This window comes from Arctopsyche grandis, chromosome 13 (genome assembly GCF_051622035.1).
Source record: "Arctopsyche grandis isolate Sample6627 chromosome 13, ASM5162203v2, whole genome shotgun sequence".
Classification (NCBI taxonomy): Eukaryota; Metazoa; Arthropoda; class Insecta; order Trichoptera; family Hydropsychidae; genus Arctopsyche; species Arctopsyche grandis.
In genome coordinates, this window is record NC_135367.1 from 9,287,860 (window position 1) to 9,314,193 (window position 26,334).

Here is a 26,334-nt window from a genome sequence, read left to right on the forward strand (position 1 = left end):
CTGATACCCGGTATGTGTGAAAGTTTTTGTATTCTTTTTATATTATATTTTTATTTATATGTGAAATTTCTTATATTCCTGAAATACATAGATAAAGTCATAGGTTTGTCACATCCGAATTTTTATTTTTGCATCTTATGTGTACACACCTACATACGTATGTGCATATTTTGTTTAAAAATATTGAATAATAGATAAAGTTTTTCAACAAAGTTGACAAACATAAATATTATATTAAGGACTAGCTGAGCCCGGAATGCGTTGCAATGCCACAATAACGCATGCAATTCTCGTTCCCGTTCCCGTTTCTCGATGGGTTTCGCTAAGTAAATATTTCAGTTTCAAATTAATACTTAATAATCAAATTAAATTATAGTAATGATTATTTGTCGGAAAAATGCAGGCGGCGAACATATTTGAAATTATTCAATTGTTTGTTTATTTTACCCTAACAACGCAGGTGGCGACGCGAAAACATTTTAAATGATTGCGTTGCAATGCCACTCATTCCTGTTTTTCCGTTCCCGTTCCCGTTTTTTGGGCGATTTTTTTTTTTACGGAAACCATCACAATCGGTTGAATGGTATAGAAACGCATACGTGACAGACAGACGACAGATAAACATTGATTTTTATATATGTATATAGATGATTACTTCATTTATTTTATTAATATAATATCATATAGTTTGATTTGTATCGTCAGTAGAAATCCAACTGACTTCATGCGCCTAATCGTGAAAACCGTTGCCTGAGCGGAATCAGTCACTTTCATCTAGTGTTACATAAGGTCCCAATCCAAAAGCAGCTTCGTCTGTAATTTGGCGCGGATCGAATTGAACAGGACTATTCGAAAATGATGTTTCATTAGAGCGTCATTATTATAATGACGACCACTATGTATCCATTCTGTACAGCACGCCATATACGATTTGTCGAGAGAATCGTTTCCTGCATTGAATCAACCTTGCGATTTGTGTGTTATGATTCCGATTTGGATGATGAGTGCCTGTGACCTTCTGGTACTTGGTCTATTGTCGCCGGTCCATTGTCGCTGTGAAACAGACTTGTATATTAAATATTTTCTAAATTCGAATCGCCCCCCGTCTCGATTGCATTCGGCCGAAGCAAGTGTAAGTAGCGATCCAATTGCGTCTCAATTGCTCCGGGTGCTTCGGATTGTGTTGCAGGGTGAAGATGATGATGATGATTTGATGATTATCCCGGAGTCATCTCACCTTGGTCGCGGACACCAATTGATCTCTGCCAATTGGGGTCTAGACGTGACCCGAATTGGCGCGACCTCTTCATCTTTAGTCCTTATGAATAATATCTTTCTATTCTAGCATCTTCTACATACTTTATAACGTTGAAAAATTCAAATCTGCAGTATTCAATTTAAAATTTCATGGTATTCTAACTACGAACATTGATTATTTTTCCTATAAAAAACTCATGAAAGAATTCCATTTTTACTCTTGCTAAAACGCCGGGAACAGTACTCTAATTCATACGATAAATCCGAATCATTGTGCTATTTTGAGTTTTTATAGATCTCTAAGAAGTTATTAGAAATTATATAAGAAACCATATTCATCCTATGCGTAGTAGTTTATTATCTCCAATTACTATTACTTGTTGTTTATTATCTACAATTACTCCAATCATATCATTACAGTACCGAAATATTTGCAGATAAGTTCTACGTTTGTTTTTTTTTTAATTTCTCATCGGGTAAAGATCATTAGAAAAATGTGATTGCACTTTATCGGTTTCGAAAACAAACTTCTAAACAAACATTTCAATGTAAACATTTGTCGATTGTTCATACAACGTACACAGATAGTGGTAACAATGACTTGTATCTGAATGTATGCAAAAAACATACATACATATAATATTTAACATTAAATTTAAAAATTATGTTACATATAAGTAAACACGGCTAATGAAAGTTGTGAAATATTTACTACGATAATAGTGTGTTTACTTAGAAATGATTGCTATCATTATCTATGAATTGATTTATCGCCAATACTGATTTTGTAATAAATCTGTAATATTAAATAAACACATACATCATTGCAGTATTCAATCACATACAATGCAATTACACTGCACCGGCTTATTTGTGCAAGGATTATCATTACATTATTGTGCAACTGTGATTTGAGAATGAATCATAATCATAATCGCTTTTCATTTTTCAGATAGAGATGATTTTTTGTAATAAAATATATTTAATGGAAATTGTATTTATTTGTTATGAAATACATATTGTATCATCCTTCACCCGATTGAAACGTGAGTAGAGATTTTCACATCAACCAAATTGACATACACCTGTCAAAAATTTGACAGATAAATAATCATATCAACGTACGAATGGCCGTACATGTGCTACATATACATGGTACTACATACATATCTAAAATCTCAAATCAACGACCTTTATTTATCAATTTGATTACAATTATCTTTGAACGTCATATACATATGTATATGTCGTAAACCTCATGAATACATATATTTAGGATTTTATGGCATCCCTAAAGAATTAATGGTTGTGTCTTAAATTGAGATATTAATGCACTTTTCCTATTTTCATATTCAGACCATACTTGTGGTTATTACAGTTGTATAGACAACACAAGCTATTTTGTTGTAGGGATTCCAAAAATACTGAAATTCGTCACTCCCAAGACTACCGAAAAAGTTCACTACCGTTATTATCGGTATCAATTTAGTGACTCTAAAGCAGCTCAAACCATTACACACTAACCAGCAGCATATATCAGTGGTTAGCTGTAATGCTTTCAACTGGGTGGTCACGGGTTCAATCTCTAGCCGGTGCTGCTGGCCAGATCCTAGATATGTGACTCCAGGTCGATCGTTTCCTAAACGAGTTTGTCAATTTATCTGATTTTATGGGAACAACCTTGTCTTATTTTTTGCAAAATTCAAGTTTTCAGCATCTTGAATTTGCTGATTTAAAAAATGTTTGTCAAATTTATCCATAGACGTATCTATGTATGATGTTCTGTAAAATTGCTCAATATTTTTTTTTATCGATGCTAATAATTGGCCAGCAAGGATCATTAGGGTCTACCTTTTAGGCTTTCCTGGTATCTAATATATAATTTCGAAACAGACTTTGTAAGTATGTAAGTATTGTTGGTTCGTAAATCCGTGACGTCATCGAACAAATGAATATTAAAATAAACCTATTCAAATAAATTTAATAAAAGCCGGGTAAAACCACTAGTATATAATATATGTATGTGTAAAAAGGATTTCATCCAAACTAGACGATACTACGTCTTCTTCTAAATTAAAAACAATTTCAGTACTACCGGTAGTACCGAAGGTAAAATTTTGACAAAAAGAAACGGTAGAACCGGTTTTGATAATACCTGTATTGAAATCGCTATTGCGTTAGTAATAAATGAATAAGTTGATAAAACTCAATATGCATATCCTGCATTTAAAATCAAAAAACACGTTTCTATTTATCTGTTCTAAGCAATATACCATTCAATAACACATTTCAAAGCGTATTTTTCTTGAATTTTTGCAACATGTTTCTGGAAATGTTAAATTTTGAATGAAAGTGTTCCAGAAACCTTTGGAAACTCATTGTATGAAGGCACTACTGGTAGATATAATATAATACATCACTATTGATATATAATGGCTTGATATTTGTATGAAGAGCGAAAAATTTGAGCTGAAAATTCCTATCGCATATAAAAAGATCATAAAAACATTGGGATAAACCCTGCACAGTAATTTCTTCATATGGCGGTCGAATTTTTGAAGTTTTTTTTTTACAATTGCAGCAATAAAAAGTGACGCTCGTGGATTGGTCATGCCTGGCTCACGTTGTTTACTCTTATCGCTTTGAGGTTACATCAAATCAACAATACAAACTGGTACGAGATAAACGCTTTTTCGTTTCAGTTTCGGTCGGACGCTCATACCACTGGTAAGTCAGTGGTCGCATTATGACCTCGCGAAAATGCTTCCTGTCCGCGAAATTCAAACCGTGTCCAATCATTTGACAGGGAATGGAACTATCGATCGGTGATACGTAGTGTTACACAGTGTGCAGTTCGACCGGGTTGTCATTTTCAAGATGGTGTACAGGAAAATGGTGGAAACGGCCACGGCCGGAAAATTCGATCGCGAGCAGGTCGATGCGCAACAAGTCCAAGGTACTTATTGTCAGTTATCAGTTTCGCCTGATTAATTCAATATTGAAATCTATGCTAAAATAATAATTGACGTAATTTGTGGGCAACGAGCGATTCGCTTGTTAAATAAAAGTGTACACATTGTAATTATAGCCAATCAAATTTTAATTGTGAATTTAATAATTGATAAAATTTAGATAACTAAATGGTGTTAGTATGTTTGTATAGCGTTTTTAAAAGTTTGCGTTCTATATCTTAATTGTGAATCATGAAAGCATTATGTACAAGGTAAATATCGGATGAATTTCCACGCGATGAATACAGCAGAATACTTTTATGATTTTAATATGCTTATTATGTAGCATAAAAACCATTGTGATTTTGATCTTAAACATTATATAGTATCAGTATTAAAATCGACCATCCTGTGACTGAATTTGCTTATTTTATAAAAGGCAATTCCGTGGAAATTGGCAGTGCTTAAAGACAAGTTTTCATTCCATAAATTACTAGAAAAAAATTAAATGGAAAATTACATATTCATGAATAGCAACATTCATATTTTGAGGTATTTCAGTCATTGTTTTTCCTGTCTAGAATTAGAGTGGAAATGGCTGTTTTTTTAGTAGACATATTTCTTTTTAGTTTGTTAGTAAATAGATTATCAGAAAGTTATATTATCGGTCACCGGTTGTATGACTATTGTCTCTTTGTTAAAAATTAAATTTTTATACTTAAACAATAAACGATTTACTGACCGTTCATTTTTATATACATATTTAGTAAACTATGTATTATTACTAAATTTTCGTAAAAAAAGTTACAAGAAACTGACCATTTAAATTGTCATATTTCTATTGAAACTTTCGACTGAAAAAGTCTCCATGAATGTGTCATTTACATATATACATATGTAGATATTTGCAATCATCGGTCACTTACATATATAGGTATGTATATGTACATACATATTCAATGTATATGTATTTGTTTTCAATGCATTTAAAAAGTCCTTTGTAAGGTCAAAACATTTTATATGTCTAATTTTAAAATGCCAAACTAATCTTATGATTGATTTATGCTTATAGAAAATATCCTAGTCTTGTATTTAAAATTCATTTAATAAATTTATATTTCAATATTTGAATTTGTGTAAAAAATTCATCAGTCTGATATTTATTTATATTTTTTTACAATCTATTTGATAATTCCCTAAGTTCGTACTCGTTTACCGTTATTGCTATAATAGTGAATAGCCCGATGAAACATCATCGCATGGGTATAAAATTATTATATACTCGTATAAACCTAAAAAAAAATCCGGAACCGGAACCGTTATTTTCGTAGACTCTCATAGATAGTTTTCAATTCTTTATTTGTAATAATTTTCAATTATTAAAGTTAACGTTAACAAAATGTTAATTAAAGTTAACAAAATGTAAAATTTTCCGATTATACACAAACGGTCATTGACCTCGTTACGTTGAATATTATTATTACACATAACAAATTAAGTACATATTCATATGATTCGATTCCCGGTGCCCGCCCGTAAATAAAATCAATTTTTTTCAAACATCGTTAAAATATAAATTAATTTCAATTTCAAGAATTTCAATTAAAAATATATGTTTAATTGTTTTATATGAAAAGAAAAAAAAAGGTTCAAAACCTCGCTAAATAAAATTATTATAATTACGTATTTTTATATGGTGAGAAGGAATATTTCAATTAATGTTTAAAAAAAAAGGTAAAATCAAGAAGCGGCTTTGGTGTCGTGGTTGAGACCGTTAAACTTAATTAGACCTATATGAGGCTTTTTGAGATCGCAAGTTCAACTCGCAGCAAAGTCGTCTCGTCGAAAAATGAATTTGTCGATTTTTATCGATTCATTCATTACGTTCGGCGAGCGTTAGGACACACACACACACCCACACACACACAGATTACCGTCTTTATATATATGATATGAAAATCGGGCACGAACGTATGCAATCATCAGATATAGAGAATGTTTTTTTAGAGGTTTATTTCTCAAATTGACAAAACTTTTTTCAACAGCAATTAATTTGACATTTGACAGCTGATTTTTACTCAGTTTTGTTTGCCATTTTATCGTAAATAGACTTATACCAGAACAACGCTTGCAAATTGTGCAAAAATATTTCAAAAATCGTGATTCAGTTCACGAAACTTACCGTACATTTTACGGTCGTGAATTGGCCTCCAATAACGTATGATTTAACACCTTTGGATTGTTTTCTATGGGGATATATAAAGTCATTAGTCTACACCAATAAACCAGAGACGATGGATTACTTGGAAGCCTTCACCGCGTTATTGCCGATATATGACTCCAGCTATTCGAAAAAGTGGGCGAATATTGGACTTTATTCGAACCAAATAAATGTCCGATATTATACTTAAACGCTAATGGCATCACGTTATCTTCCAATAAAGCTAATACCATGACCATTACTGAGATTTTTATGTGTTTTATTTCGTTTTACAGTTCTATACCTCTAAAAAAACACAATATATATAATTACTATGCTTTTATCTGAATAATAAATGGATTTTCTGTACATATAATATATGAACCACTTTAATACGTATTATACCTCTCTAAGAAAATAATGCTAGATATATTTATACTGAAAAAATCCTATACTTTCGGCAAAACGAGTATCGCCAATTGTAGGTACTCAAATTCAATTTTCCTGATAACGTTTCAATGCATGAATAATATTTTTCAAGATGCATATCAATTGTACGTTTTGCATTAATCTCGATTGTATCCAATTCATGCGTAAAAACATACATATTAATCCATAAAAAAAACAACAAATAATCTTTGCGCAAGCGAAAAGTCTTACCGAGAAAATAAAAGCATAAGCAATCGACGCATCAAAGTTCACATTTCCGTCACATTTGCCGTGAAAATCAACCGTATCGTTTACACTACACTGTCATAAAAACGACAATGTTAATGTGTATAAAAATTATGATTGCCATAATAGTAATCGTGTCTGACGTTCCATGCAAACCGCGTGTCATTGAATTCCGTGAGACCGACGATATCAATATTGCACCAAAGCAATGTCAATATCAAACCCACCTCACTTCACCTATGGCTATCCATGTTTTACAATCCATAATCTACTAATCGTTTGTAAACGGATTTTCCAGACATTCCTACTGTCCGTGTATTAAAATTGTTTTACAAGTTAGTAGAGCGCGCAGTAGAATGACTAGATCGCATAAAATCAGTCAATTTTTATGATGATTGTAAAGTAAAGCATTCTACGACCGGTAGTAAACTAAAGCATTCTATGTAATGTTCTATCAGCAACCTTTCACTACTATAGGCTTAATGCCGCTTTCAACTTCATATTTTAATGGTTGACCAATATATATACATACATATATAAAGTAAACATAGCACACCTGTATTGTTTAAAACCACAAGCATCAATAACGATTTTAATACGCGTTGTACATTAAATCAAAAGTGTACAGTCTATTGTGTAAAATGGTATAAAATAAAGTTTGTTGTAATTTGAGAAGCTATAAAGACGAGCATTATAACAATGGTTATAATGATTATGGTCTGCGTTCATGTATTGAATGAAGATGTTTGGTCATAAAATAATATATAAAACAAACAAACACACATCATACATACATATGTATGTATGTCCCGTGACAGGAATTACCCCAAGGCGACACATATGGTTAGACTATTTTTGTACATAAGTACTAAAAATTTTTCAAATATATATAACAGTACATAGAATACAATAGAGACATCTATGGACAGTCAACGAAAAATTGATACACAGCAAATTCGCGAGGAATACATTATGTTGGTAACATGTTATAAGATTCAACAAATCCAAGACGGCAATTACTCGAATTTGCAAGAAAATGAGGGAGAGGATACCGATTTATTAGATTCATCACAACAATTAAGCTAGTAACATCGGAAAAATCTAGCAGAAGACGGTCGATCTGTGTTTTAAAAACCATAAGATCTCGCCAGCGGTGTATTTAGTTGGGACTTGAGCCCACGACCTCTCTTCTACCGATGCACTACGCTGTGGTTTATGTTTTAAGAAGATCGCTTTTGATTGATCCTCTTGTTTGAATGTGAGAGCTAGGCAGAACAACGCTACAGAAAGTTAGGTAAAATCAATGAAAATTGTGGAAAAGTGTATAGTTTATTGAGAGTGAAAAGAAATATAGCTTGAAGAAGTGTTTTAATATTACCCAAGAGGACGTAGTACAATACGAAGTAGGTTGAACAAATAATTGATAGATAAATTTGGTCAAAGTTGTGTCAGAATGAAAGGAAAGTACAGGGCGAAGTAATGATTATGATTAAGGATCCATCACAATAATTGAGCTAGAGAAATTGGAAAATTCTAACAGAAGATGGTCGATATGTGTTTAAATAACCATAAGATCTCGCCAGCGGCGTATTAGGCCGGGACTTGAACACACGACCTCTCTTCTGATATGCAATAGCTCTACCAGTGCATAACTTTTCGATGCAAAAAAATGCACACCCACCCTCTGCTTTTATATATATTTTATAAATATGTACATATATTTTATGGTGACACGAAACTCGTTCACAGATTTTCCGTAAACCGAGGATGCGCTCCAGGCATTACGTATACGGCCATCTCTTTCTCACCCCGTCTGTTCACCAAGATCTCGTTTACTATGCCATTACGTATGCAGCTATCTTTTTCACAGACCGTCTTTTATCGGTGAACAGACGGTTTGTGAAAAATATGGCTGCAATATTTTATTATATTTCAACTCTAAATGGATGCGATTATTTGATTATTTCGAAATATTTAAAACAAACGTCGATAAATCTATAAATATTAAATATATCTATTTTTGAAACATTTTATATGCATTTTCATATAAAAGTAATCTGGTAAACATTGTTAAAAGTCATATTTTAAGTATGTAAGCACATCAATTGAATATGTAATAAATCAATTAGAGCCTTATCGAATTATCGCCTGTATTGAGAATTAAGCTATAAACGTCAATAAAACTATAGTATTAAGACAAATCGTTTTGCACATACATACACTTTTGTTTCATAAGTTTTCTCCACGGATACAATTTCAAACAATTATTAATCAACTTGTGACTAATGTGAAACCCATTTTTTTAAATAATTCCTCTTTAAAAATTCCAAAATCACATCTGCGTCTATTGTATATAAATAATGATTGATTGATCAAACTTTGACATGTATGGGAAATACACTGGATTAACGATCGTATTTGATTGATTACAATTTTTCAAGCACAGACTCTTTTATATGTACTGTGATACGAGATCCTTCACTAGTTGACATCAAACGAGAACGTGCCGACAATTGGGATTATAATATATTGAGATTAAATGCTTCCGAGATAATTCTTAGATTATGTCAAATCGGAAATACCTCGAGGGTCCTCTTGAAAGGTTTTTTTTTCATTTTGCACGTACCTTTGCATTCAGACGCGTAAATATGCCGCGTATCTTGAGGTATTTTCTTATCAATATTTTGTGCTGAATGAGTAATCGACACCATTATTTATGTATATGTATATTCAACTACATGTATCAGCACTTATACAAACATATTTGATTAATTTCTCAATTAATTAGGTATGTATGGTAGATTTCAATCACGTTATTTATTACCGCTGGACAATTTTTTATCAACATGATAACGTATTAGAGCGATTAAATACCACTCTTTGAGTACATATTAAGGTGTGAGTTGTTTGTCTAGTTTGTTAAATAATATAAGTATTATAATTTTCATGCATTCTAAACTGTTATGATTTATATGAAAGGAATGATTTTTGAAAAATGAAATCGAATCAATTTTATAGATAGCGTATCTTCAGAACTATCGCTATCATATTGTATAATGAGATATTCTATGAAGACGATGTTGATGATCTTTGTTTTTTTTTTTTAAGGAAAGTTTCATGTAAAATTTGGTTCTTTAAATGAATTCGGTGCTTTGTTTATCGTAGTTGGATCTTTTTTACTAACCTCTTCTTATTTATGATGATGATTGATACCAATTTAACAGATTTCTTATGTTGTTACAGGAATGGGGAGCGATGGGTCGACAACAGACATCACGGGCCTCATCAATTCCACCGGTATGTAATTTTGCAATCAACTATATAATCTTTCAATAAACAAGACTTGCGTGCATCCTAGTTCATCTTGTCGACTTCTTCGGGAACACATGCTATGTTGAAGTGCATCTTCGTCACGGAAAATTTATTTATAAAATAAGTGGTGATTTTTTTACGTTGTACGTCGGTATTGAATCGTTTGAATATGTGCATATTTTTAATTAATACCTTGTTTATTTAGCTGTAAAACATTACGAAAATTAATGAAGCGAGATATTTTCAGATCATAATTTATCTTAATAAATTTAAACGGATTATATAACAAATAAAAATATTAGTTTCAAATATTAAATGTTTTATATTGCAAATAATATTGTAGTGAGACATCTATACATTTATTGAAAATACTTTTTAAATAATTAATAATTGAGTATTGAGACACCTATATCTGTATTTATAGAACATTTGCTTTGAAAATGAAAAAAATGTGAATTGCGACATCTATACGTATACTAAAAATAATTTTCAATGGTTAAATAAAATAATGTATATATATTGAGACATCTATAGAAAAAAGTTCGTATAAGATACTCGCACATAGATGGCGCATAATACGTTTCAAAAAGAGGTATAAAATCATGTGAAATAAATTAATATACATATTCACACATAGATGCCACTTTTAAATATCTAATTTTCAATTCACTGACCGCATAATTATAATTAAAATTGCTTTAATATTTCATTGTGTGCAATTGTGAATTTTTTGTACATTAATTTTATATTTACATAGTTTTAATTCTAAATTTATTTTAAAATAATATATAATATTCTTATGCAAGCGACGAATAAACTTCACGTCTGACTAATTGAACTAATCAACGACTTGCTGCATAATTGAATTCGTCATTTGACGTTGTGCGTCATGTTTTCCTGTATTTTATTCAGCGTTTATAACTAAACAAAAATAAAATAAATAAAAATGCCACTTATGGCAGTGTTTCACAATCTGTTGCCAGGCAACGCATTCTCACCAAACAAAAAACAAAAACAAACTTTACATATCCTTGAAATTAATACTTTTATTTCGATCACTAATTTGCAAATGCAATCGCATATCAGATTTTTTTTTAATAATATGTTATACAGATAGGTTTTTATATCAGTCTATGTACATTATCTGTTCATTAACACGATTTTTCAGTAAAATTTTCCATACAATATCTTTGAAACAACCTTGGGTATAAAAATCACGCTTGAACGTAATACACTATTTCGTCGCGTCGATTGATTTTCCTTGAGGTGAAAAACGCGCTGGAAATTCTGTGAAAATCACCTAGAAATATACAGTTACGTTCTCTTTTTGTCAACCATCCAAGTAAATAGTAAAAGCTATACTACGAGAGTGAAAAATTAAATAAAAACAAACTACAAATTATGAAAATTACATTTAAAATTTCACCCATCGCACTGATATATTATTATAATTCACACTTTCGAACCTTAGTCCCCCAACTCAAAAGTCGATTATGTCAGAGTATTGATTTAGCACGTTATTCACAAGACACTTGCTATCCGATAAGATATAACAGGATTATACTAATATCTGGTCACGTTTAATCGACGAGTCGGTTATGGAGAGATTGCATTACGATCAGTTTAAAGATCGTGCTTTTTTTTTTATATCTACATACACAATCATCAACTGGGAACAGATATGAATCACCTCTGGATCTGGTTAGCGTTTCATTGGGAAACTTCTATGTCAACTCTTATGACTAAACTGTAACAGTGTTAGCAGACATGAATCATTACTATACCTAAATATACCATACGTGTGTTTATGATAAAAAAATTCAAGGTTTACAATTTTCACGATTTTTTCGATAAAACACACTCGCAATGGAACGTATTAATTAAACATTCGTGTAATTTTGCCCTTTGTTTGACTTTGTTACCACACACAGTACTGTTTCTATAAATACGCTACACTTTTATTACTTTCGTATGTAAGTATTGACATATATCGTAAATAATTTTATTATTATAATTTAAGGTTTTACTATTGACGTAATAATACAGTATCTTATTGATGCTTTGTTTATTTTTATAGGCGAGAAACCGTGCAGTGCTATTATCGGTTATTGGATTACAAGTTGTACGCGTTAACTGTATGAAAATAAACTCGATTAACATTAACATTGTAAAATGGTAATTTGATCTCACACACGCCGAGAGTTATGCGGTGACGTAAATTGATTGAAAATATTAAAAAAAATCATAATATTATTAAAAATAATGATACTTGTTAAATTTTTAATTATTTCAAATGCTGTTGGTGTGTGACGCGTTTTCTTCGAGCGTCACAAGAGCGATCTTTGATTGAAAAGTCCTTGGTCGTTCAGCAAACTTCAAACCGACCGTGCGAATATAAATTAAAAGAATCCCCTCGACAGTGATATTGCGAATTAATTATTTCGAGTGAATTTTATGGCTCATGTGTGACACTTGCCAAATGATCGCACTCACGACATGTTCGATTTAATTTACTTCGATTATTCGAAACGCAATATAATAACAGATCAAGAAAAAACTTCTATATATACTGTTTTGCTCTAGAGCAATAGTCTCAGGGCATTTACCGCCATCTATTGAAAATTTATTTAATTAATTAAATTATTAGTTAATTTTTCTATTGGTGTTTTATATTATTTATATGTACATAGGAAGGTAGGTAGTTTTTACTTATTTAGGTAATACACCCGATTAAATTTTCATCGGGTCTATCACTATATTACAGGTTAGAAATTGCTTACGTCACGCCATATAAAAAAATACATAGCGGTAATTTGATTAAGCACGGTTTTGAACAATTTTTTCATATTATACAATTATATATAAATATAAAATGAATCATATTTTAAATGTATTTGAAAAAATACTACTGCGATGCGGATCGAACACAGAACCGACACATTTATTTTATTTATTATTTATTTAATAACTTAATATGCCATAACCCATGCGATCATATTTCATCGGGCACAACACTATTAATTATATAATTTTATTAATTAATAAGTTTTGGGTTACCCGTTCATCGGAAAGCATTATTACAGAATCGATTTGATTTCTTGTTGACAAGTGTTGCATTTCACTCTTTTTAACATGAACGCTGTGAGATCTCTTTTGCGAGAAATCAAATCGGGTTTGTTATAATGCTATCGGAAACCATTGCTAATCATCCATAAAACAATTCAACAATTTCTCGTGATTTAAATGATTGACTAATTCTGTCCATACTTGTCACCATCACTAATTTAAAAAAAAATTACCAATGCTCCTTGGCCTGTAAGCATATCGAAAAAAATACATAGATATGTATACCTACTTGTTCTTTCTAGTCTTTTAAATTAGAAAAAAAGATCTTCCATAGATAAGATTATTTGAATGAATCTAAAATTTAAAATCTTAAGTATTTTGCAATTGTTTATTCGCATTAGAAATCTCAAGATTTTTGCAGTGCAGTTTGGCTGTCATCGACGGAATATTTGCAAGACTGAACGATGTCGATGACGATATAATGTCGGGAAAGTCAAACTTCTTGGTTGAATTGAATGAAGGAGCAGCAATATTGAGGCCCAATGTAATCAACCTCTTAGTTTTGCTCGATTAATTGGGAAGAGGAACATCTACATACATATAACGGAGCTGCTATAGCGGCTTCCGCAGTGGAAGAGTTGAATGGCAGGGGCTGTCGCACGGTGTTTTCAACTCATATTTTGTATATTGATATTATTTGGTACTTATGTACAAAATTTCAATCATAGGTGTTGCATTAGGCAACTTGTAATGGCACCTATGGTCGGGGCTAATATATAACTGCACTGCTTTGTAAAAATAATGAAATACTGTATGTTTCTGTTTTTAATAAATTAATAAATAAATAATAGTATAAAGTATAATGCAATTTAACTAAATTTGTTCTACATACAACTATTTGTTAAGTTATGTATTATATGTATGTATATTCTTAATACTCTAACACTAAACTATATGGAAAAGGTTAACGTACACTTTGAAAGCTTTTATGTGTTCTTAAACTATATGATAATATATGTACCTATTATTTGAATAATTTTCAAAATCTGTTTTGAAAACTTGCTTACATAAAAAACATCGTCATTGTTATGTTTCAATTCTTTAATAATCTTATCAAAATTGGTTTACCTCTTCCGCCTGTTTTTATTTCTAATTTCAAACTTTCCAATGAATACAAGTCGACCACATGTACAGTACATACAGATAACGTAACGCAAGGCAAGTTGAAACCATAAAAAAGGCATTTGACAAATTTGTCATTCAACAATCAGACGCGTCATTTTCAAGAACGTACGTACAATAGATCCTCATCAATTGTACAGATGTAAATTTTCAAGACACATTCAGAGGCAAACTATGAAAATGTACCCGTCAAATTATACCGATCACGTTTTTGAAGCGTGCTGATTTTTCTCGCGATGATATCATTGGGAAAAAATCATGGATAATTTGCCCCGTCTAGACGGGCTTTGCAAATCTCGAAGATTGAATTCGCAAACGGTCAAAAGCGCAAAAACCCATCGACGTTTACCTTCGTGTGTCTGCTTAATGAGCATGCCGAAAAAAAAGACGATTATTAATTATATGAACCACGCTCTCCATCACCCGGAGTACCCACGAGTTGATGGATGATGTCGTAACTGCGGACGTTGAGGTCAAGGGTTAATCAAAATCACGCGGGATGATTTTTTTCTCCGACGACGAACCTCGAATCCGAAACCAATGACACAGTCCCGTGGCGTTGGACAGCAAGATGATTTAATTTAGCACCTCACGGTTTGTTTGAACGGGTACAGTTATCGAAAAACAAGTTGACAGAGATGCAGGCGACAGGCACAGCAACACAAGAACAGGTGACAAGATCTCTATTGGAACACGTCTGCTTTATACACCATTCATTGACACGAGATATCCCGGCAGCAATTCAATTGGTGGCCGTTATTGATAACCCAGACACACTTGTGTATACTGCGCAAATGTACTTAGTAATAAAGTATTTCATCATTTTAGTACAATATTGCCAACAAGTTTTCGAAAACAGTGTGTGTCTTGCATTGACGAGACGATTTCATGAAAGAAAAAAAATCATTTGAGACATTAATGCAGTTTTGTTACTATTTTCATATTCTGTCAGAGCTCATTGATGACTTTTCAATATAACAAATTACATCATTTCAACAATACAATGTAAAGTTTAGACTTTAATTTCAAATTACATCACGTATCAAATCCTCTCCAAAACCATTCGATGAAATGTCAATGGTCAAAACATATCGATGGCTTAATGCACAGATATTGTATGTCCATTGTTGAATTTGTATCGAATTTTAAGTTTGTAATAATTCAGGTTTTTCCTTTCAAGAAAAACATGAATTACGTAATATAGAAATAAATCTTGCTCGTAATATTAACAATGAAATGGAAAACATATGTAGATTACAATACAATGACAGTGGATGGAGTTGATGAAAATTGGTATGAAATTAAAATGGCTATTAATGAATGTATGTAGGTAACAAGGAAATATTTACCAAGTATACCAATTTGTCAAAAAAACGTGAATGGATGACTAAAAAAAACTAAATGGATCGCTGTAGAACATTTAAAAATGCAGAAAACGCTCGATATAAAGATATTCACCGCTCGATTCGAAAAATATTTAAAAAAGCGAAAGAGAAGGATTTAGGAGAAAATAGAGACAGTTGGAAAAATGCATGATCATTTTAACATGCACAAACAAATAAATAAACAGGAACAAATTGATTTATTTGTAAAACAAAGATGGAAAACTTTCAAGCAATACGGCTGTAACATTTGGAAGGAATATATGTATATATAGAGGAAGATTTTCAAACACAACGTAATGAACCAGAAATAAGGGAAGGAATTCAAATATCAGGTCTGTGAGTATTACACTGTGAGGTTGAAAATGTAATTAAAAAGGCAAAAATAAAAATAAAATATATGTAGAATTATTAAAATTATTGGATGAAGAAGGCATTCGAATACTGATAATACTTTTCAATCAAATATACAAGACTGGAAAAATTGCTCAATAATAGTTACAGTCGACATTTAGTCCCTTACCAAAGAAAAATAAGTCAAACAGCCGTGGTGATTTTAGATTTAATAGTTTAATGAGCTCAAAATCATTCAAGAAAGGATAATATATAAGTGCGAAAGCATTATCAGCGATCCATATTTTGAATTTAGAGAGGGATTGGAAGCAAGAGAAGCGTTGTTCTGCATGAACTTGCTCCTGCAAAAATGTAAGAAATTCAGGAAGAGGATATACGTCTGTTTCATCTACTTCGAAAAAGCATTCGATATAGTGAAACTTGATAGATTTATCCATACACTAAAACCAACAGGGATAGAGGGAAGGGATATCGCCCTTTTAAAGAACCTATACTGGAATCAATCTGCTGTTGTGAAGGTGGAAGACATAAAAAACAAAAATATAGAAAACTAATGACAATTAGCATGGAAAAGACAGACCCGATTGTGCGCGGACAAATTATTGGAATGATTGAATGAGATGTTGTCGAAGAATGTTAAAAATATCATAGAAGAAACTTGTGAATGACGAAACTGTCCTCCAGCTTCTTTATAAAAAGAGAGCTTCTTGACACGGTAAAGCGCCAAAAGATGGAATATTTTGACCATGTCATATGTGGCCCCAAGTATCGCCCACTACAGATAGAGAGGAAAGTAGAAGGCAAATGGTGGCTTGGGAGAAAGAGGCTCTCTTGGCTTCAGAACATCAGGTCATGGATGGGACTCGGACTCGGAAAATTAGGTATTAGATAACACATTTATAGTGTCTGCCCATGATAGTTGCCTACGTCCGAATTCGGATTTAGAATAAGAAGAAGAAAATTTCATCAAAATGGATTCTGTAATAAGAATGTATGTATATATTTTTACTATCAGTATCACATTTTTCATTATCCTCACATACCCAGATATTTACTTATCAAAATAGATAAATTTACAAAAAAATTAGTTAGTGGCTTCTGAAAAGATTATATCGAATTAAAGTAGCAAAGTAAATCATTAATTAAAAGATGTATTTGAAAAGAGATGAATATATAATTGGATTATTCGGTATATACATTAGTTTGAAATGTTAAGAACAGTCCGTTGATTATATTTTATATTTATTTTTTTAACACAATGGTTTAATGATGATAAATTTATCAGCGTTTTATTGTCCATAATAAAACATACATAATATGTACTTTTATTTATGGTTAGTATTATACAGACATTGAACTAAGCGGAACTAAACTTTGTATTCTAAATACATTAATACTTGAATTGATGAAATATTTAGGATTTATTTGTTCTAATGATTATGAGATAGCATTATAGAATAACCTTCATCATTCTCTGTTGAAAAATTGAACTGAATCATGGCGATGATTTTAACAATATATGTATGTAATACAAATTTTATTTTTTCTGTTCACAGGTGCCGAGTTAACAGAACTTTCACATCTTGGTAAGACTCCATTTTCATTTTTAAATTAAAATAATTGTGTCGAGACTGTCATCGTGCAGTTATTATAATGATAATTTCAACAGGCTCTATAATGTAATTACATTTAAATATTATATATTTTTGACGTATTATGCCTGAGTACATATCGATATGCATTAACCGGATACAAAACCACAACGTATCATATAAAGAACGGTCATAGCATTTCCAGTGTTGCGATAAAACTGATAAGTTTACAAGTGTTGTTTTCTCTCATCCACATTTCCAACTTGAAGCATTCTCTCAATGTTAAATAATAATTTAATCACATTTATTCATATCGCCTAGCAACAGCCTCCTTGTAACGTTGCTCGTATAAAAAATGATGATCATTTTTTTCCATCCATCAATCGACGAACTTCAGATGTGCCCATTTCGAAATAATGTTGAAAAAAAATGGCCAGTCATTACTCTCAATCAACGTTCGCAAAACGTGCAGTTCACCAATCAAAAGTTAAGCTTTTTTAATTGGAAACAGTCTTGTTCTAGCGGTTCTGGCGGTCTCGTTCCTATTTCAAAGACTTTTCCTTCAAATTTCGCACCGCATCTTCAAACAACGACACTTGACACCGAAACGTGTCATCAAAATTTGTAGTTCTCGGATGGTGGCAATGTAAAGAATGGGTAATACGATACATAGGACAATTGCTCTATTTCGTGGGAAATTAATCTATTCAAACATCAAAACCTGTTAAATTATTTTAACAGGTTTCAAAATCGATCGGTGAATCTCACGATTTGTTCCATTTCTGTGATTAGTCTTAAGCTTCGAGGCATATATGAATGTATATATGTATGTACATATACATATACATATAATACCAATGCTCACATCTATAAGATAAGTTACAAATCACGTGCTGCTGAGTAGCTTATATCGATATTAGATTATGTTCGGTGCATCATGTGGGACGAATACAATTTATGGTAACTGCTCCGCCCATCATTTTTATTATTTAAAAAATGCAATGCAATGAAGCAGAACAAAAAAATATATGAATGTAGTTTTTAACGATTTACATGCACAAATGCGTAGATGAACATTTACTCGTGCAACTAAAGAACAAAGAAACTTGGTCCAGTAAATCTAGGATTTACATAAAGTGTGTCGATTTGGTTTAAAATTAGATTTGTGACCCACAATTTTAAAGCTCCATCAGAATATTCATCAAAAATTTGGTTGGTTTGATGAGGATGAATTAGTTGGAAGCTGAATAACTATTCAAATGCCCGTTTTTCGTTAAAACTTCCTGCAAGAATATCCAACAATTAGCAACAGCTCTATTCGAGTAGAAAGCCCATGCAATGCTGCTGGTTTTAATAACGTTACAAAAGGTTCTTATGCTGTGGAAAACCTTTCAAGGGGTCTGTGATCAGCACTCTTTTAAAAGTTTAATCTTGATGACATGAAAGTTGGACGTTTTCTTTGATATAAACTGAACCAAAGTTGATGACCATGGATGGACTTATTGATCTAAGAAGAAAAACGCTTACTACAATTATTATTTTTGATTTTGTAAATGGTTAAAAACTTTAATTGAAAAGAGTTTTTTACTGATAAAGTCCATAGAAAGAATGAGAGTGAAAAAAGTAACTTTGACGACTGTTTAAGTGAGATGTGAGTTGATTTGACAGATGGTTATACGATGTAATTTTTAATGATTTCTTTGGTGATTAAATTCTTCTAGTTCATGCCGGACACATTTGCCTACTTTAATGAGAGCTAGCCCCCATACATATGTCAATAAAATATCAAAGCTATCGAAAGACCGTGGCTTAAATCAGCTTACGAATTCAATTTTTTACAATTACAGCTTACAATTTCTTATAACTAAGTGAAACTAATAAGCGAGAGTGAAAAAAGTAAATTCTAATCTTAATTTTAAATTTTAATCTTAAAAAGTAGTTGTTAACTGATAGCCAGCTGTTATCGTTCCAATCTGACACAATATTCCGATGTAAATTTAAATGAGTTCTTAATGATTAAATTCTTTTAGCTACATGTCGGAGACATGGCTTATTTCAGTGTTAGTTAAATCCAGTATGTCGAAAAGATACCAAAGCGACCTGAAGAAGTGGTTCAATATCAGATCAGAAATTTTTGATGGGCAGGAGTGTCACTGCACTAGAGTGAAACTAACAAAAAGCTTGTATAAAGGCTAAGAATCTTAAAATGTCATTTTACTAAAAAAAATAAACCTCTTATGAATACAGCACGCCGAACGAGTGTAGATAAACAAGTTTCCAGGATATGAAGACATGCCAAACTGCATTGACGATAAAAGAACAAGACCCATACATATCAGGGTAGATTCCAGTGGGGAATCCCATGGGATTGTATCGACGATTCTTATGGAGATAATCAATTGGTAGTGACTTTATTTCTACATCCAACCAATGGCAGGTACATATTACTTACTTCAGGAAATTATGACATTCAACCGTCAATTTGACATTCAATCATTAGTGTGGTAAAGTAGTCTAGTAATTGGTATAATTTCCAACAATTCTGATAGTTCACTTCGTAATGAATTCGTACCATTTGTATACCTCAAGAACACAACTTACTCCTACGTTCAATTGGAACACTCAATTGATTTGCGTTCGTGACGTGTTCTTTTCCATTTTTATTTTTCACGTCAGTTCGTTCCCCGGTCCATAATCCGACGAATAACCTCTATGCATTTTTAAATCACTGTAGTACGCGTATGTTTGTACGTGCCGTCGTTATCGTGCATCATTGTAATGTCTAAAATATTTATATTTAATGCGATACTCCATTTTGAGGTTCAATGTCAGTGTTACAGAGTGGAACCATTGCCTATTGATCGAGGAAAATGCCAGTACAAACATACAGTCGAAAATACGTCACACTGTCAAGGTTGAAAGTTTGGAAAACACCGTTCTAACATTCATGAGACGAATTTACGCAGCATTTCAAAAGCTTTCGAATATGTGCGATTACATGTTGTGATGTTATGTGACGTGAAATCGGTTTTTATATGAAAGAAACCATTTTCTAGTGTGTACGAATTGTGTTAAAAATATTGAACGTGTATTGATTAAACATCAAACGGCATGTTCAATACATTATTCGACAAAAAATTATAATATATGCTAATTCGAACATGAAAATAAATTTGCGATATAAATTCAATCCTCATTTCCATTCACTGACGTGCATGTCCAAGTACATTAATAAAAATAACGACTATTTTCGATTCCGAACGTACATACATATAAGTATTGACTAGCTATTGACGCAATTAAGCGGCTTATTTTTCATTGAAATCAAAAAAAAATCCGACGCAATTTCAACATACCATTATTTTTTATTTTAGCAGTGAATTTATTGCAATTAATTTCGATTAAAATACATCGAAGATGACCTGGAAGCCTAGCGCTAGTGCGTCACAATAGAAACGCAGCTGACCTGATTTAGTTTTGTGTCATAATCAAATTCGTCCCCAAAGTGTCAAATGGTTGCAATATAAAACGATTTGATTACTATCTTGTCTAGCCTGGCTTTGAATTTACTTTTGATCACATTGTAATTATCAGTTTGAAAGGAAATGGACCACGGATTAAAATGTCAGTCTACATTACAGTCTTAGACAAATTAATGCATTGATTATTTATTTCTTATACGATCATAAAATTTTGACTTCGACTATGACGACTTAATGCATAGATAAAGCTGTGTTTTTTTTAATGAAGTACACTATTTTATAGACGCTTCAACTGAAAATGACACCACGTGTCGCAATACTCGTATTTGACAGATTATCTCTAATGCGTGCGAGAATCAGTATCGTTTTTCATTTATAATACTTAAATGGCGCTTAAATTTTATACAGTAGTACTTTTAATAAAATATTTTTTTAAAGTACTTGTATTTGTTTATATCCGCGTTGTGTTAAATTTGTCGAATTTTTGCTTTTGTGACAATGAAAATAAACAAAGGTAATAATTGTCACGACCTTCATTATCGTTATTGCACAATTGCATGTGCATTTTTTACAATTAGAACTCAAAGTCGCTTTGTTGGTGTGTTTCGAGGTTACCTTTTGTTTGGTACGGCGCTCTGTAGGAGGCTGGTTTTGCTTGATTGGACTGAAGATTAATGAATCTTGATTAATTCATAAAAGGATTTAAAATAACGTCAAAAAAACATCTAACTGCATTAAAAAATAAAGTAAAAACTGCTAAGTACTAAATATATACATAGTACTAAAAAGTTTTGTACTATGGTATATAAATGTATCACAATAAATATTATATTTGCTGTAATTTAATTTATCTGCTTATCTGTTAATAAACATATTACAAACGTCGATTTAGGTTAATGACACTTCAACAATATTTGCATGATTTAAATACATTAAATAAGGATCAACGCATATTGCACATTTGATTCAAATCAGAATTTGAAACGTAAACATTTCTCAAATGAATTAAGGTCAAAATCGTCTCGAAACACTGTTTATATATGTATTTTGAAATCGGATGATTATAATCAAATGATATTATTTTTTTTAGTCCAAGTTTAAATATCCAGGTCAAACGTATTGTTTTATTAAGACTATGTGACCCAATTATATTTGATACTTAGCAGGTAGTTGTCTGATTTAGTTTACAATAGTCAGAAATATAATACTTTGGTGTATTTTAACTGTATCGTAAAAATCTTATCATTTTAGCTGAAAAATGATTATCATCGAAATTGTAAGATTAAATTAAAAAAAAATTTGTGTGGGTATTAATATGTACTTTGTTAATTCGTTGAACGGAAACATGCTTAAATCATTTATTTAATCGAAACAATAACTTTTGATAATACGTTCAAACAAAGATATGACGTGCGGCAAGTATTGTTGAAATAACTTTATGGGAAATTTTCCAGCCAAACGCGAATTTCCGTGATTTTAGAACAAAGCCGAATGTGAAATCGCTTGGCTACGACTACTCGAGTGAAGAAAATCGTGATGACAATGACGTAGAATACGTCCAAACGACGCCAAATGGGAGAAGTCTTTGACTACGTCATCGGAAGTCACGAGGAAGGAACATGTTGAAAGGAAAATATACCAAGTATATAAATCAAGCGTCTATCGATCCGTCTTGGTCGACTAGAAATAACCGGTTAAATCACGTAAAAGTAAACTGAAGTTTCGTCCATCGAAGGTTTACAGTTCGAATGCACCGAATTTCAAGTTGCATACCTCTTTTAGAGATGGTGAATTTTCCGCGTGCTTTTTTCTAGAGGAAATGTGTTTTTAGTGTGTCAGTATTGCAATATTAGACGACCTTTCACAGCCACTCAATCTGAGAAAAACTCGTTGTCGTTAGAACGTTCTCTTACAACAGAGACGGTTACGTCTTGGAATCCTGGCTGGCTGTCAAGGTTCCACCAGCAAGAGTCCACTGGTGTTAAACTTTGAAATTTGTCATAATTATCATGTCATATTTCGATGTATATAATAAGCTAAAAAGTGATAAAATTTTTCTATGTAATAGAATGTCGTTTTTATATTAAAAAAATGTATAGTATTTGATATCAAACAGGATTATTAGTATTCACCAATGGTGGCCTTCTAGAAAATTTTCTAACTAGTTCGAGAAAATTACTTTCACCATTCGAGTTCTTTGTGCAAACCTGTCTATTTGATTTAATGTGTCACACATATGTATGTTGAATTATATAATAGAAAAATTTAAGAACCTTTGATTGCACTTCATATAGAATTGCAGCTCATTCTGAATATAATCACATATGTAACTATGAACACCTGGCTTCGACTAGGAAACGATTTTTATAAAATAATTATATTTTCATTCACTTAGTAATAAAAAATTATACGTAATTATAATATGATACTACTACATACGTTTTAAATTTTTATTCAAAAAATAGTACTTCAAGGTTTTATATGCGAGTATCAAGTATGAAGTAATTCGAATAAAAACTATATAAATATATAAGTACATATGTATATCAAATGTATATGTAATACATGTATTTAAAGAAAAATGTCACATATAAATTTGTGATTAAACTGTGAAAAGTTTTGCTTTGATTCGGTAGAACGGTCTAGTTAACAGTTAGTAAAGAGATCGATTCAATGTTTTTAACTTAAACAAAACAAATCTCCAAAAATATTTTTTTCAGATTTTAATCCAGAATATTCAAATATAAATACATATTTATCATTATTCTTTAGATATATCTAATGAAAATATTTGCATTCGCTATTTGACCCAAAATGATGATCCAAATTGTAGTATACTAGTTGTTTTATTTGTAATATAAACAGCTTAAACATGGCGAATCTAATAATAAATATTAATTTGTTTTTTTATTAAATTTATTTGAATCGAAAAAAATATAATATTCAACCAATTGAATTGTCGCCATAGAAATTTTGCATTGTTTATGAAATTCCCAACCAATGATACAAACTTACATACCAAGTCTCTTTCGAAATTATATATTAGTTTTTTTTTATTGTTTAATCATTTTTTTTTCTAATCTCATTTTACATACATATATGATACTTAAGCTAAACTAATTCTTAGTATGATTCTTAAATCATTATAAGTCATTACACATCTGTTTAAATGCCTTATTGAAACAGATGTTTAAAACGAAGTATCACACGATATCGTCTCACACCTACTTCATGCAAACAATTCCCAATGATTATTCATAAATCCTGAAAAAAAATCGCATTATCACATTAAAACAAACACAAAATCGAATCAAAGCAAATTCGAAACAAAGATCACAATATTGCATGCTGGAATGAGACACAAGTCAAGTTTTTGCCAAGTCGAAAATTTCCTTGACATTTCACCAGTCCAACTGTTCAACCACTTTTCAGCGAGAACGGTTTATTTAGGTGTACATATCTGCATTCAAATATTAACCATTGTCATCATCGGCAAACATTAACACAAGCCGATGATCGATGGCGGACACGTCGCCTTGTTGATGCATTTTATATTATATTATCTATATGCCTTTCATATGAAACGTTGTTGCCAGGCGCCTCTTTTTTATCACACGCTCGCAAAATCAACATCTATATATTTTTCTCGTGGCGCATATTTCACCGATGAATTGTTGTGAAAATTAGAATGTTATTAAAAATAAACATTTGATGTGTTAAATTTAAATGTCACTCGAACAACACGTCCCTACGTTGGAACAGTTGTATGGTAAAGTGGGTAAGCGTACCGTACCGTTACAAAGAGCCGTTTACTACATACATACCTATATAATACTGTCAACTATTCCATATAGGAAACTCAGTTTAACGACGACTATATTTAACCGTGGACCACCCACAATCTGCAAGTGTTTGTATTTGAGATGTATATCATATGTATCCGATGCGGTGCAAACGATCGACAAGCGCCAGACAGACTGAACCACAGATTAATGACATGTGTACCTTATGCGTGCGCACTGTTCGCACTTACACTAAGTGAAATCTACCCGAAGTCCCGACATACCTACCCTGTATGCGTTCTGTGCTTCTGATACTTTAGTTCCAAATTTTTCCTTATTAAATTATTAAAAACTCGCCAGAAAGATGCAACTCAATTTTAATAATTACCATTTTAATAATTGCATATGTGCACATCGAAAGGTTACTCGTCATCTGATGTGCAATTTTTCATTCGTTAAGTCGAGAATTGCGTTTAAAGCAGCCATCTAGTTAATCTGTGGTTCAATCCGTCTGGCGCTTTTCGATCGTTTGCACCAAATCCCATATGTATCTTGTGGAACTTCATCTTTCGTGATGTATCTCCATAATGTGTAGACCAAAACTAGGCGACTGTGAACTGGACGTTTGAAAGATTTCATAAGTTATTTGATGGATATATATGTATGTATAATTGTTGGCAAGATTTTGATTGATTCACTGAGCAACAAAAAATCACGTTTTTGAGTTACCAGAGCGGAAACTAACCAAGCTTTACTAAGTTTGACCCACTGAATTCGAATATGATATTGATTTTTGTTGGTGGGTGATCGTTTACGAGATATGAGCGTTTAAAAAAATCCGCGATTTTTACAGTTTTTTAGCTTTTGCGGTCTTTAACTCAAAATTTAGGATTGTTACGCTCAAAGTGAGTATTGGAATCAATAGTCAGATATTTTTCCTATTAATTTAAAACTTTATTAATTAATTAATTTAAAAATTAATTAACCTAAAGACCGCAAAATCTAAAAAACTGTGAAAATCGCGGATTTTTTTAAACGCTCATATCTCGTAAACGATCACCCACCAACAAAAATCAATATCATATTCGAATTCAGTGGG

At 31.7% G+C, this 26,334-nt stretch overlaps 1 protein-coding gene across 11 annotated transcripts in view; it reads left to right on the plus strand.

Moving 5' to 3' along the window:
* Positions 1 to 26,334, plus strand: part of LOC143921391 (uncharacterized) — a 182,139-nt gene that overhangs the window by 84,195 nt on the left and 71,610 nt on the right. For 6 of the 11 annotated variants that reach the window (XM_077444663.1, XM_077444664.1, XM_077444665.1 and 3 more), the window contains exons 3-4: positions 10,327 to 10,380; positions 17,936 to 17,965. In XM_077444663.1, the coding sequence (XP_077300789.1) occupies positions 10,327 to 10,380; positions 17,936 to 17,965 (84 nt within the window). Of the gene's footprint in view, positions 1 to 3,959; positions 4,214 to 10,326; positions 10,381 to 17,935; positions 17,966 to 26,334 lie in introns of those variants that run through there. The other 5 variants (XM_077444667.1, XM_077444668.1, XM_077444673.1 and 2 more) reach the window with 3 other exon arrangements.